The sequence below is a fragment of the Brachyhypopomus gauderio genome, chromosome 8 (assembly GCF_052324685.1).
Source record: "Brachyhypopomus gauderio isolate BG-103 chromosome 8, BGAUD_0.2, whole genome shotgun sequence".
NCBI lineage: Eukaryota > Metazoa > Chordata > Actinopteri > Gymnotiformes > Hypopomidae > Brachyhypopomus > Brachyhypopomus gauderio.
In genome coordinates, this window is record NC_135218.1 from 21,870,523 (window position 1) to 21,884,568 (window position 14,046).

General features: G+C 44.2%; 1 protein-coding gene across 4 annotated transcripts in view; it reads right to left on the minus strand.

The window, feature by feature from the left end:
* rab11fip4b (RAB11 family interacting protein 4 (class II) b) overlaps window positions 1-13,537 on the minus strand; it is a 45,710-nt gene extending 32,173 nt beyond the window's left edge. For 2 of the 4 annotated variants that reach the window (XM_077015450.1, XM_077015445.1), the window contains exon 1: window positions 12,766-12,901. In XM_077015450.1, the coding sequence (XP_076871565.1) occupies window positions 12,766-12,819 (54 nt within the window). In that variant the 5' untranslated portion in view covers window positions 12,820-12,901. Of the gene's footprint in view, window positions 1-12,765; window positions 12,905-13,392 lie in introns of those variants that run through there. The other 2 variants (XM_077015452.1, XM_077015446.1) reach the window with 2 other exon arrangements.
* Between the last annotated feature and the right edge of the window lie 509 nt (window positions 13,538-14,046).

A 14,046-nucleotide genomic window follows, 5' to 3' on the forward strand; every position in this document is an offset into this window, starting at 1 on the left:
TTGTGCGCGACGGCATTTTGCCTGATCGCGGTGGCGTTCCGAGTTTACTTCCGCTGCCGGGTGAGTCCGTAGCGGATGACGCCGGTGAACGGGTAGGTAGTGTACATGTGGATTCTGTGTTGGGTGTTTCTGTGACTGATCCTATGCTTGCGATAAAGTTAAAAGAACTAGAGTTGGAGATAAAGCGACAGGAGCGCGAGGTTGAGTTATTACGTGTTCGTGCTTTGCAGATTGAGGCGGACAAGGAAATTGCATTGAAACGGCTGGCTATGGATGCTGGGCGACCTGTTCCGTTACCACGTAAGACTGCTCCGTCGGCTGCAGGCAGTCCTATTCCGGGAAGTTCCCCAGAGCCTCATATGTGCTCCCCGAGAGCGCAAAGAGATATACCGGTACCCTTACCTCGTTCTGTCTCCGCCCCTGCGTCTTTTGATGTTAGTCGACAGATCAGTTTGGTTCCTGCATTTAGGGAGCAGGAGGTTGATGCTTATTTCTCCATCTTTGAGCGAATTGCAACAACACTTCAGTGGCCCAAGGAACTGTGGTCTCTTATGCTTCAGTGTAAACTGACAGGGAAGGCTCAGGAGGCATGTTCCTCTCTGTCACTAACACAAAGCATAGATTATGACATGGTAAAAGCAGCTGTGCTGAGGGCCTATGAGTTGGTGCCTGAGGCATACCGACAGAATTTCAGAGGCTTAGTAAAGAACCCCAACCAGACATACACTGACTTTGCGAGGGAGAAGACTTTATTATTCGAAAAATGGTGTACCGCCAGTAACGTCACAACGTTTGAGCAATTAAAGGAGTTAATCCTGATCGAGGAGTTTAAAAATTGTCTTCCTGAGAATGTGGTGATTTACTTAAATGAACAGAAAGCCTGTAGTGTGGCAGTGGCGGCCACGTCCGCTGATGAGTTTGTCCTAACACATAAAACTGTGTTTTCTCCTTCGTCTCGCAGCACCTCCAAATCGAGGTGTTAAGAGTGTTACAATTACGTCTTCGTCACCGTCGGAAGCGGCTAGAGACACTAGGCAGTGTTTTTACTGTCATGCACCAGGACATGTAATCGCCGCTTGTCCAGTGTTGAAGCGTAAGGCGTTGCGAAATCCAGGCGCGATCAAGAAAGTGAACGCTGTGAGTAGAGTACCTTCGGTTGTTTCCTCGGTTCCTGACGTGGACCCCGTGTTTCAACCGTTTATTTTTGAGGGATGTGTGTCTTTGTCGGAGATGAGTGAGCAGAAACGACCTATAAAGGGGTTGAGAGATACGGGTGCTTCAGTTTCGTTAATTTTGAAGTCTGTACTGCCATTTTCTGAGGAGTCGTACTGTGGCACGGATGTCCTCATTAAGGGAGTTGAGCTTGGAGTTTTGCGGTTTCCCCTTCATACAATGTTTTTAGAGGCAGCAACATTTACGGGGATAGTTAAGGTCGCGGTTTGCTCGGAACTACCGGTAAGCGGAGTTTCGTTTATATTAGGAAATGACATAGCGGGTGGTGTAGTGTTGGTTCCGGAGGTTGTCGAACAGCCTATTACTGACGTTGCTTTGGACACTCCTGAGTATTTTCCCGCTTGTGTACTGACTCGGGCACAGGCTGCCAAACTTGGTGAGGTTCCCTTACGGGACACTTTTATGTCCAAGTTATCTGAGTTAAATAAACCTGTTGACGCCCTTGATTCTGCCTCTCCTGTGGAGCACCCAGTTACTACACCTGCTGGTGTGACGGCATCACACGCCCAGCCTACGTACTCCGATACTGAGACTTCGATGTCTGATCTTTTGTCGCGGGCAGATTTAATTAAAGCACAGAACACAGACCAAACGCTAATAAAATGTTTTGAGCGTGTTGACAATGGGAGCTTTTCTCTGGAGTATCAGAACGCGTACTTCATTCGGGATGGGGTATTATTACGAAGTTGGGTTTCCCCTAAAGAAGGGCATGAGTCGATTACACAGGTGGTGGTTCCACGTCAGTATCATTCACACATTTTATCTTTGGCCCATGATCATCCTTTGGCAGGCCACTTGGGCATTCGAAAAACCACACAGCGTGTTTTGCAGCATTTCTTTTGGCCGTCGGTTTCTAGTGATGTGGCGAATTATTGCCGTACATGTGATGCATGCCAGATGGTTGGTAAACCAAACCAGGTTATTCCCCCGGCTCCGTTGTGTCCCATTCCTGCAGTGGGTGAGCCATTTGAGAGAGTCTTGATAGACTGTGTCGGTCCTTTGCCGAGGACTCGTGCTGGAAATCGCTATATTTTTACTCTTATGTGTGCGGCTACACGCTATCCTGAGGCCATTCCCCTTCGTTCGCTTCGCTCAAAGGCCATAGTAAAAGCTCTGATAAAGTTCTTCTCCACTTTTGGTTTACCGATATGTATACAGTCCAATCAGGGCACTAATTTTACGTCTCGTCTTTTTACTCAGGTAACCCAGGAATTAGGCATCCAACACCAGTTTTCTAGTGCATACCATCCCGAGTCACAAGGTGCATTAGAGCGGTTCCATCAGACTTTTAAAAACATGTTACGGACCTATTGCTTGGAATCTGAGAAGGATTGGGACGAAGGCGTGCCCTTACTTTTGTTTGCAGTTCGTGATTCAGTACAGGAGTCTCTTGGATTTAGTCCAAACACTCTGCTTTTTGGACGTTGTGTACGAGGGCCCCTTTTAGCGTTGTATGAACGGTGGTTGGCTACTCCACGACCTCGGGCAACTTCTGTGTGTGACTATGTTAAGCATCTTCGAGACCGTCTGTGTCTTGTTCGTAAGGTGGCAAAGAACAACCTGTGTGAGTCGCAGGTGGCGATGAAAAACAGGTTTGACACAAAGGCAAAGAGTCGGGAATTTAAAGTCGGTGAGCGAGTGCTTGCACTGTTGCCTGTGGTTGGTTCTTCTCTTCGAGCGCGGTTTTCTGGTCCATATGTCATTCAGTCCAAACTGTCAGCTACCAATTATGTCATTGCCACTCCTGACCGAGGTAAGAAGACTCGGTTATGTCATATTAACATGCTGAAGGCGTATCATGACCGATCGGAGGAAACGCGTCCAGATCAGATAGTTCCATCAGTCTCCGTTTCACCCACTACTCTGTCTTCTGTTTCTCTCACCATGTCCATGGAGTACACACCTGAACAGGACAACTTGCATCTGGGTCGTAACTGTTTGCCTTGTGCCAGGCTTCCGAACTCCGAGGCTCTCCTCCATCTCTCTGAGAAGTTGGCAGAGTTGCCCAGCACAGCACAGAATGACCTGAGTGATTTAATACAGAGTTATCCGACGTTGTTCGTTGATGTACCTCTACGTACCACCTTGTTACAACATGATATCGATGTGGGAGAGCATCTACCTATCTGTCAACATCCGTACCGCGTCAACCCTCAAAAGCGGTCGCAGATGGCACAAGAGACAAAATATTTGTTGGAGAACCATTTTGCCATTCCTAGTGTTAGTCCGTGGTGTTCGCCTTGCATTCTGGTACCCAAACCTGATGGATCGTTTAGATTTTGCACCGACTATAGAAAGATCAATGCCATTACTACACCTGATTCGTTCCCGATCCCTCGTATGGAAGACTGCGTAGACAAAATTGGCACGGCTAAATATGTGAGTAAATTAGACTTACTGAAGGGATATTGGCAGGTCCCGTTAACAAAAAGAGCATCTGTCATATCTGCTTTTGCTACTCCAGATCAGTTTTTGCAGTACACAGTGATGCCTTTCGGTTTGAGAAATGCCCCTGCTACGTTTCAGCGGCTCATGCTTATGGTGTTAGGTGATGTTCCAAACTGTGAAGTTTATCTTGATGATGTGGTGGTCTTTTCATCCACCTGGGTGGAACATATGAAGGCATTAGACACTGTTTTTAAGAAGCTACGAGATGCTTCTTTGGTTTTAAATCTGGAGAAATGTGAATTCGGTCGCAGTGAGGTGATCTATCTGGGGAAAATGGTCGGAAATGGCAAAGTCCGTCCCCTGGATGCCAAGGTTCAGGCTATTGTCGATTTCCCTGTTCCTCAGGATAAACGACAGCTACGGCGATTTTTGGGTATGGCCGGCTTTTATCGTTGTTTTTGTCGAAACTTCTCCTCGATCGTAGTGCCTCTTACTAACATGCTTGGCAAAACTGCTGTATGTGTGTGGTCGCTGGAATGTCAGCGAGCTTTCGATTCGATAAAAACCCTGTTATGCTGCACACCTGTTCTTGTGACTCCGGATCACTCACGACCTTTTAAGATGGAAGTGGATGCTAGCAATACGGGCGCCGGTGCTGTTCTTATACAAGAGGATGACCAGGGCTTGGATCATCCGATTTGTTATTATTCTAAAAAGTTTTTAAAACACCAACTAGCTTACAGCACTGTGGAGAAGGAGGCCTTGGCATTGCTCCTCGCTTTGCAACATTTCGAGGTCTATGTGGGTGGAAGTTCCGTACCTGTGATTGTTTTTACTGACCATAACCCCCTTACGTTTTTAAGCACTATGGCGAATAAGAATCATGGTTTGATGAGATGGTCTCTGATAGTACAAGGGTTTAACCTTGTCATTAAACACAAGGAAGGTAAAGACAATGTGGTCGCTGATGCTCTGTCCCGGTGCTGATTCTGCAGGTGTTTGTTGGTTTTTCTGTTTGTTTTGTGGTTCCTTTGTTTTGGAAGCCACATTTTATGGGAGGGGGTGTTAGGTCCTGATATGTACTAATCTCTTGCGGGAGCGAGATGAGTATTACTGTACACATTGTACTAATCTCTTGCGGGAGCATGATGAGATATTACTGTATGATTGTGCTGTTCTCCCGAGGGAGCGTGGTGTGCTGTGGAATGTGTGTTGTGTTGTAATTTCTTTCAGGTGCACCCAGGATGATGGGGTCACATGGCTCTGGGTGGTGCCTGACAGGTCAATCCACAGCTTCCTATAAAAGGCTTCCTGGAAGTGAAGACGGGAGGAGAGAGTGGCAGGCTCTCCTCGTTTGATCTCCCTGTTTTGGGGTTGTTTTTGATATAAATATACATCTGCTAACCGTAATTGAGAGTTGTGATACTGGCCCTTGTTCTTGTGTGTGTGTGGTGGACTGTGTCTCTGTTTTTGAGTAGTTGTGTTTGTTATGTAGTATTCTCTTTTATTTTCTTGGTTGTTGTTGTGTATGTTTAAAAGAAGTCGCTTAGCACCAGGTAGGGTAGGCCGCTGTTTGTTTTGTAGTTTAGTTTTCTTTTCTCGTTTTCAGCGTGGCCTACCTGAAGTCAGTGGTGCTAAGCTAATGCTTGTTACATCTGGCATTTTCATGTTGTCTAAATATATATTATTGGATCAGTTAAAGTGTTGTCGGTTCCCCTTTATTGTTTCACTCCTAAATCACTCCAACATTAATTCGCTGTTACCGTCTGACCTAGACCGGGCGGTAACACTTCCACTGGCTGTTTGTGCGGAAGTGCAAAAATCAAGACCATTTAACGAGAATAAATGAGATGGAAGTCAGATAACAATGGCTGCAACGCCCTCAATACTCAATTCCTCTACTTCACCTGTTATCATGTACTACTGGGTTATATACTACAAACATACTACTTCCTACCTTGAACTAAGCAGTATGTTGCTACCCTTGCTATTGATCTGCGGAGCAATTGCCGTTCATGTAATTTAAACTGAACATTAACAAATGATCCAAGTCAGGACAATATTGATGAATAGAAAAAATAAATTTACATTCCAATAATCTGAGCAAAAATCAACCTGAAGCAAAACCTGCTATTAGCTATCAATGCAATCAGCTATCAATTACTACTTCAATGATCACTTCAATCAATAGTTCGGCTTCTAGCTTCTAGCTGTAAATCAACAGAATGCTTTTTAGAAGCTTTTTTTCTGGTTTCGCCTGTATGTTGCAGTACAAGCAAAGAGGATTGGAGGGAGGGGGGGAGTGCAAAATAACAATGTTAAATATTCCACCTTTTCCTCTACTTTGTCTTTAATCAGAGTCAAAGAGGGTTTACCACTTCACACACGCTCAGAGCTAATCACAATGGTATTCACTCCCAGTCAATCCTGTTTGACAGTGATCAGCTAAATATAATCTAGCAACATCAGAAGGGTCCTAACAGTGGCCCCAGATTAACGTGGAAGCCACACCAACCACAGCTGTGCCACAGCCTTTCAAAAGGTGCCGTTTTCCCTGCAGTTCCTCTCAGGACCTCTGCTCTACTTTAGTAAGCATTTACGTTAACTTTCCCTCTGAAGTAACCTCTGTCTGTGCGCAGTTCCTCTGAAGAACACAAACTTCAATGTCCTATGGGTACTGCCAGAACTACTTTAAGAGGCTTTCACAGTCCCTGCACATGCACACACACATATACACGGCGCCTGCTATCCCAGTGCAATCAATTACTGTAGAGTTCAATAGGAAATTATGTTATGTGTGTGTGTGTGTGTGTGTGAGAGAGAGAGTGCATGCACTGTAGGCCAGATCTGAATGCATCCAACGGCTTCTGACTAATTCTGCACTGAACCTTACAGAACAAATGAGCATACTCAGATCTAATTAGAGAGAGAGAGAGAGAGAGAGAGAGAGAGAGAGAGAGAGAGAGAGAGAGTGTGTGAGTGTGAGTGTGAGCACAAATGAGAACAGAAAATGAGGTTCAGGTTAACAGAATGTATAAAACAAGCGTGGCAGGAAGAGAGGCCGGGTAGACAGAGGAAGTGGCCCAAACAGAGCCAGCCAAAACTGCAGAGCACACTGTTCAAAAAACAACAACACCACAACATGCTGCGTCAGGCGGCAGCACCTGCTGTAAACTTGTCCACATGGCCTTGTTTTTGGAGGGAGACACGTACACACTCTTTTTTGAAAGTTTACACCTCGAACACACACACCATAACACTATTCAGACAGGATTACATTTACATGGGGTCATTTCTCCTTTTACAGGTACTCCCCTGTGAACTTATTTTCCTCAGGATCAACTGTGTCAATTTTCTTCTCGGGGTGAATTACCTGGTGTTTCTCACCTCACTCAGCACTTAGCTGTTGACTTTAGTCATGCTTGGATACAAATCTCCATGTTTTGGAGGCAGATGTCACCTTGAATTGGAGAAAAGGATTCTTGACTGCTACATTTAGTCTAGCGTGCACATCCAACAGACATCCTCCCGAATCACAAATCAAAGACAAATGTGTGCTCTTGAATTCCCTCATCGTTCACTTAGTCTGGAGGACAAACGTTCTGCTCTCTAAACAAACCTGGGAGAGCATTAACAATCTAAAATAGGTGAGAAAAGAGAATCCTGCTGCTTTATTGAAGAGGCAATATTATGATAAATGCAATAGCAGAAACTAACTCATGAGGCAGTACTTGGATGCATCAGTTTCATCATGAGAAGACGTGTAAAATTACATTATAAAGTTACATTCTAAACTTCCCCCTGATAATGAATTGATTTGATTCTTACATATCGGACCCACACACAGTCTCTATGCGAGTTTTACACTGCAAACACACTCACTGCTGCATGTCTGTAGGACACAAACACCCACTTTGATTTGCCATTTTTGCTTTGATTTGCTCGTCTCAAATAAATGTTAGTGGCTATCGGACTTAATCCAGGATTACATCCAATCCAGTTACATTTTACGGGGTTTAATTCTGGAAGTTTTAGTAAACTCGTACTATATTGAACAGCAGTTCAGTTCTTTCTCTCCTTTCATTTTTTTTGTCTTTTTTTACGTTTTTAAAAGTCTGACCAATCAGACTTATCTGAGTCTACAATACAACGCTACTTTTATCCCACTGGAGATCCGGTCCATGCTGAAGATCCTTAGAGCAGCTATCTGGTGGAGAGACAGTAAGCAGAAGCAGGACAATCAGCAACCGCGTATTTCCTCACAAACTAATGCTAATCTAGCATTGGAAAAGATACACAATGACATTAACAAGTGACTGTGCACCCAGATGGCATGATCACTGTAGCAGGATCTCGATCACACAGAGCTCGAATCGGTCATGTCCAAATTTCATGATATAAAAAAAAAAACCATCCTGAATCAAGTATAAACAAACAACGTAAACAACGTAAGTTGTCGACGTGGGGGGTGGTGGCGAACGTAAAATGGACACAAATTAAGTATTATATCGATCGCCGGTGGTTGGCGCCAGAGCAAATAGTAACTCACTGAATATGGATCAGAGGTAAATAAACTAGATTTTTTTTTTTCGGCGTGAGATATCGGAAGTGTGGCGTGAGAGCGTGTAAAAACGGTCAAATGCGTGTGTCTCACGCTCAATGCGTGAGAGTTGGCAACCCTGAATACACCACCAGCCATGTTGCGCCAAGTGACGCTGCTACAATCTCTAATGTCCTGACCCAATTCTCCGTCCACCCTGGCCCTCTGGAGAAAGGGGGCTGCCCCACTCATCACCCACCTGCTGAAGGGCAGATACTGGTTCTACTGCCCGGCCAGGTGAGGAGCACCCGGAGGAAGGCCCACAGGCACAGATGGAGTACCCGGCAGGGTACTGAAATATATATGCTGTCCAGCTTACAGAGATGATTTTATAACATTCAACCTCTCATTACAACAAGCTGCTGTTCCTCCACCATTAACCAAATGCCCAAGGAAGAAGCTGCCATGTGGCTATAACACCTATAGTCATTAAATGGTTTGAGATGTTTTCACACATCAGAACAATCATCCCACCCCATTTGGAAAAGCACCATTTTGCCTACTGGCCAAACTGCTCCACAGAGGATGAGTTTTGCATCGCCCCGACACACTTAAAAGATCCAGACAGTGAGGATGCTATTTGTGGATTTCAGCTCCACAAACGTTCCCCACAAGCTGGTTTGAAAACTGGGGGGATCTGGGGATTATTCCAAGTGCTCATGGGTCGTGATCTTCCTCATGGGAACCCTAACCCTAACCCTAACCCTAACCCTAACCCAACCACAGCAGGTCAAAATGGGAAGTCAGAAACCACCACAGGAGTTTCACAGGGCTGTGTGAAGAGTGCTCTGCATTACACATTCTTCACAGCACCGAACCGACACTCACACCTCTAGATCCACAATTAAACTCACTGATAACACAACAGGCAACCAAGCCTCAGCTCAACAGATAAAGATTCTATTCTATTGTATTCTATTTTACAGGCAGCAGTGCAAAATCTATACCCATTTCATTGCACTGCACATGTCTGCTATGTAGGTGACTAATCCCAATGTAAAGTGAATTCTGCAGGTGAGATCTCGAGGAGCAGAGCTGCACATATCCACAATGCAAATGAATTGTCACATTTGACAATTTTAAATATAAACTGCAAAAAATGTGAACGTGGACCGCACCTTTACCTGCTGGGCTTTCTAAGAAACATGTCAAAGAAGAGACATATCAAAACGTCTCAGGGGTTTTCTGAGAAAACCAGCAATGCTTTAGTGAACTAGAGATCTTGCTCTTTGTGCGGGCGTGCCTATACCCACCACAGACGTGAGGAACTGAACAGAGATGGGGAGAAGCAACCCTGAACTCACAAACAATTCAAAATGACAAGGCAGAAGACAACGCGGCACCAATTCACCTTTGTCCTTCATTTTTTCTCTTTTTTCTCCATCCCAGTTGTAAACCAAAGCAGCTGAAACTGTGAAAGTCATTGAGATAGAGAGAGAGAGAGAGAGAGAGAACGAGAGATAGAGACACTCTGTGTGATTGAGTGAACGTGCATGGGTGCCATGGGGTTGTTTTAACTCTAGTGTCCAGATGCTCCTAGCAAGTACGACCTCTGCATGCTCTCCACACAGACAGGGGGGAAGTGACTACACACACACCCACCCACCCACAGCATCATGACAGCCAAGGATAATTTTACAGTCCTGTAGTTCTTGCTTTCTCAAACTAATTTAACAAATCCCAAACATGCATCGCACACCCCACTGTAAGGTCAGTACCTGAATACTGCAAAACCACATTCCATAACAAACTCACTCTTCTAAAGCAAGCTCACTCTTACACAAATGTGCAGAGAGGCAGCCACTAATGTCAAAACGTCTCTTTATTACACACAACTTCCTTTTTAGCCGTCATACCAACAGATGACAATATATGGCAATGTAACTACAGTTCTCTTTTTATAAGGATGGTTTATATGTTCCCCTTTGCCGGGTGGGTGGAACTTACAGAAGAGAATATGGTGGAAAGAGGAAATGCACAATTTTTCTAATGCACAGCTCTGCATTCAAACACTGGTCAATAATAGTCCTGGAGTTAATCAGTGAATGGGTGTCATGATGAGGTTGAATGCACTGTGCTGCTAAACCTACTCCACCTATCAGATTCTGGATACACAGAAGTTCTGTTAAACCCAGACCTAATTTTGTAGGTTGTGATGGCTGGAATCAAGACTACAGTTCATCTGTGTATTTGGTGCAGGCCGCTACCCTTTCTTATGAAGAATGACCTACAGGTCATTAACGAGTCTGGGGAATGACACTGAGGTCGATACTGAGAAGCTGCATGCTTCTGGATCAGCCAAGCTGTTATCAGTCCTGATTCATCTTGATATCTCAAGCTTCAATGCAGTAAGCATCTAGATTTTCCTACCCATACTTGCAAGCCTTGGGATTAGTAACAGCATGATAAAATGATTCGCTTCATATAGAGAGGGATGGTCATATCAGGTGACGGATGAGAGCCACATCTGTTCTTTACAAACTCTCCACTGGCGTCCCACAAGGTTCAGTGCTTGGTCCTCTCTTGTTCTTGATCTAACCTCTTAGAAATTTCATAACATACAGACATGGTTTCTCATACCAACTAAATACTCAATGAATTTCCTTCTTTTCCTTTTTGCAACACTCATATGTCTAGTGATCTCTCAGCATGCCTAGCAGACATCGCGTCACAGGAGGCAACTCCTCACTTGAAGTCAAATCCCAGCAAGACTGAGCTACTATATATTGCTGGGCATGTAAATCCAAATCAATACCTTAGGATCTCAATAGAGAACTCTTGGATCACTCCTACTGACAAAACACACAACCATGGGATATTTCTGGATAATCATTTAGGAGAACTCTGGATCTTCTAACTTAATTCCATCATGCAGGCTCCTCCTCGGAAACAACTCGGGTTCTTGATCAGTCCATTGTCATCTTGAGACTGGACCCCTGCAACTCATCCATATGGAGCTGCATTTCCCTTGATTCATACTCCCCAACTGGCTCTCTGTAGTGGTGAGCATCAAACTGGAAAGACTGGGTGTACAGAGAGAGACTACTCCCAGCCTGCTACAGACCAAAGGGAGAGAACTAGCTTGATACCGAGGGCGCAGAGACAGAATTCAGCCACCCAGCTATGGAGGACATGGGGAGAGATCTGTTAACAGAGCTGCCAAGAGTGTTCATCATCATCATCAATATTTTTAGCAGTAGCAAGCTGTGATGACTCTCACAATAAGAGACAATGAGTGAGAATGAACATGATGCCTCCTTACAAATGAACATCATATTTCTATGTCATTTCTCTCTCACACACACACTTGTATAAGGAGCTCTGTAAGTTCAATTAGAGAAGTCTCGTTAAGTTACATTTCGGAGTCAAAAGCCCAGCAGATAACAGAACATCACACACACATAGATCACACTACAGTAGCATCCACAGAGATTTAAATAATCTCGGTCCAGTTCTAGTTCCCATTGTTTAATTCAACCAGGTCTTTCACAAAGAAGCAGGATTTCTGCGGATTATCAATATTCAAATACAGCCACTGCACACGACGACACAGCGCATTGCCGTGCTCTGATAACCCGTCATTTAGGGGGAGACCTCTTCCTACTGTCTATGAGTGGAAAGGGCTGAAAAGGATGAAGAAATGCTGAAAAGTATGAAGAAAGGGGAAACCCATGACTGTGAGGGAAGTTGGAGTTGCTCAAGTTCAAGTGAGAGCGACGAAAACCAAAACCGTGCTGTTCACAAACTCACAAATGAACCCAAAGACGTTTACATTTACAGCATTTGTCAAATGCTCTTATCCAGAGCGGTCTGTTTATTAGAATCACAGACCGCGTTCTCCGCTGAAACCGACCTGGTGACTACGTGCACCGGCCGACTTACGGGGGGCATCCGCACATTTCCCCCTGAGAACCAGCACCTGTTCGGCGGGCGTCCACCCCACTGGCCCCGGGGTCCAAACGCAGAGGAGCAGAACAACGCGGTTTATTATGACAGCAAAGCGCACAGCTGAAAGACTTTATGTCCCTAAAAGACCCCACTATGACTAAATACTAAGCAGCCCCAAACGTACACACATTCAGGTAAACGTGGTTAGTTACGCCCCACGCACGCACGAACACACACACACACACACACACACACACACACACACACACACAGAGTACAAATCTACACGTTTAGAAATCACAATCTCTCTCCCTCTTCATTCACACGTTTCCAGTGACTATTTATGAATACTTTAGAGTAACTATTTTAACGGTGCATTATGTTGTCAAATAAAACACAGGAATAAAATATCGATGTATGTTTCAGGAAGGAATGACCCTAAACCTCAGAGAAGCACATCAAACCCCCCTCGCTATGTAATATAATACCTGCTGCACCAGCAGCGTTGACTACGCTGTGTCCACATGAACATCTCCTGCTCCGTCCCTCATTTAAGGATCTGGACTTACACACTGCTCCATTTTCAACGCACGTTATATTGACATTCATACAGCACAGCACCGACCCAGACGGCCAGCCGGTCCGTGAACACGTACCGAAAATGACGCCGTCCCAGTGTTGTCCTCTCCGTGGACTGTGAGTGTGTGCATGTCTCCAGCAGGACACCTTACCGCACGAACTTACCTGGCCGGGTATCAGGTTCCGAACTTCGTAAAACATTTAAACAGACTGCTCTGCTCTGGACACGGTCTTTTTGGTAAAATTATCTGCAGTGGTACCGTAAAGTTTGGGAAGAATATATATATATATATATATATATATATATATATATATATATATATATATATATAGCGACCATTAAACTTTATATTCAGAGAATCCCCAAAGTTTTGACCTTATACTAATAACGAGCGCCACTTAGTGATGTACGGAAATACTGCAAGAAACTGAAACTTCAAACTTCAACCTCTTCGTTTCCTGCAGACCACTATTGTGCTCAGATCACTACTGAGAACATTTAAACATTCACTGCTTTCGACTCGGATTAAACAAGTTCGCAACTACTGCTTGTGTCTTTCACTGGCAATAGAATATTATACTAGATCTGAATTTCGCAATTTGACGCAAGATGAGGTGTAAAGCTGGCTACATAATAATTTAATGTCAAGCAAATAAATGTAAGAGATGTTTTTAAAAGCAGGGAAATTGAACATCGGTGTTACCTGCTTCACACCGGAGCAGGGGGCGGAGATTGGGACCCAAAATAGACCGGAACGATTTCACCGTGGAAAATGTTGCGTTCATACCAGGCGAGTAGTGCTTCGTTTGGTGATGACATTTGGTAACCTGGTCGTTCATGAGCACGGATTGAGCAGGTTTCTATTAGTTCTGAATAGTTCCTGTCTATGTCGCCACCTGCTGGCCTGGAAGGTGTAATGACCTGTTGCTTCAACGTGTCACTTCCGTATGAAAGACCAATAAGGCCAAAAAACCTCTTAACTGCCTGAGGACGTAATTCTACCTGACCATACATATGTATTTTCTCTGTACACATATACATGTATATATAGCTATATTATTTATGTAGACTTCGATGACAAAAGCTGACATAAAGCAGCACTTTTTTTTGTGACGTATTTTCTGTTAAGGCAGCCGCCTACTTTGCTTTGTTTGATCTGAAAGCAGTAATCTGAATTGATAATTAGAGACTTGTGCAAAAACGTATTTTAGCCATTTTAATAATTGAATATAGTTATAGTATATAGTATAGTACTATGTTGTTTGCAGTATTGTTAGTGTATGTCAAAGGATCACTATGCACCCTCTTAAGTTTAGATTTCACATGATAATGATTAGATTTGATATAATAATGTGCA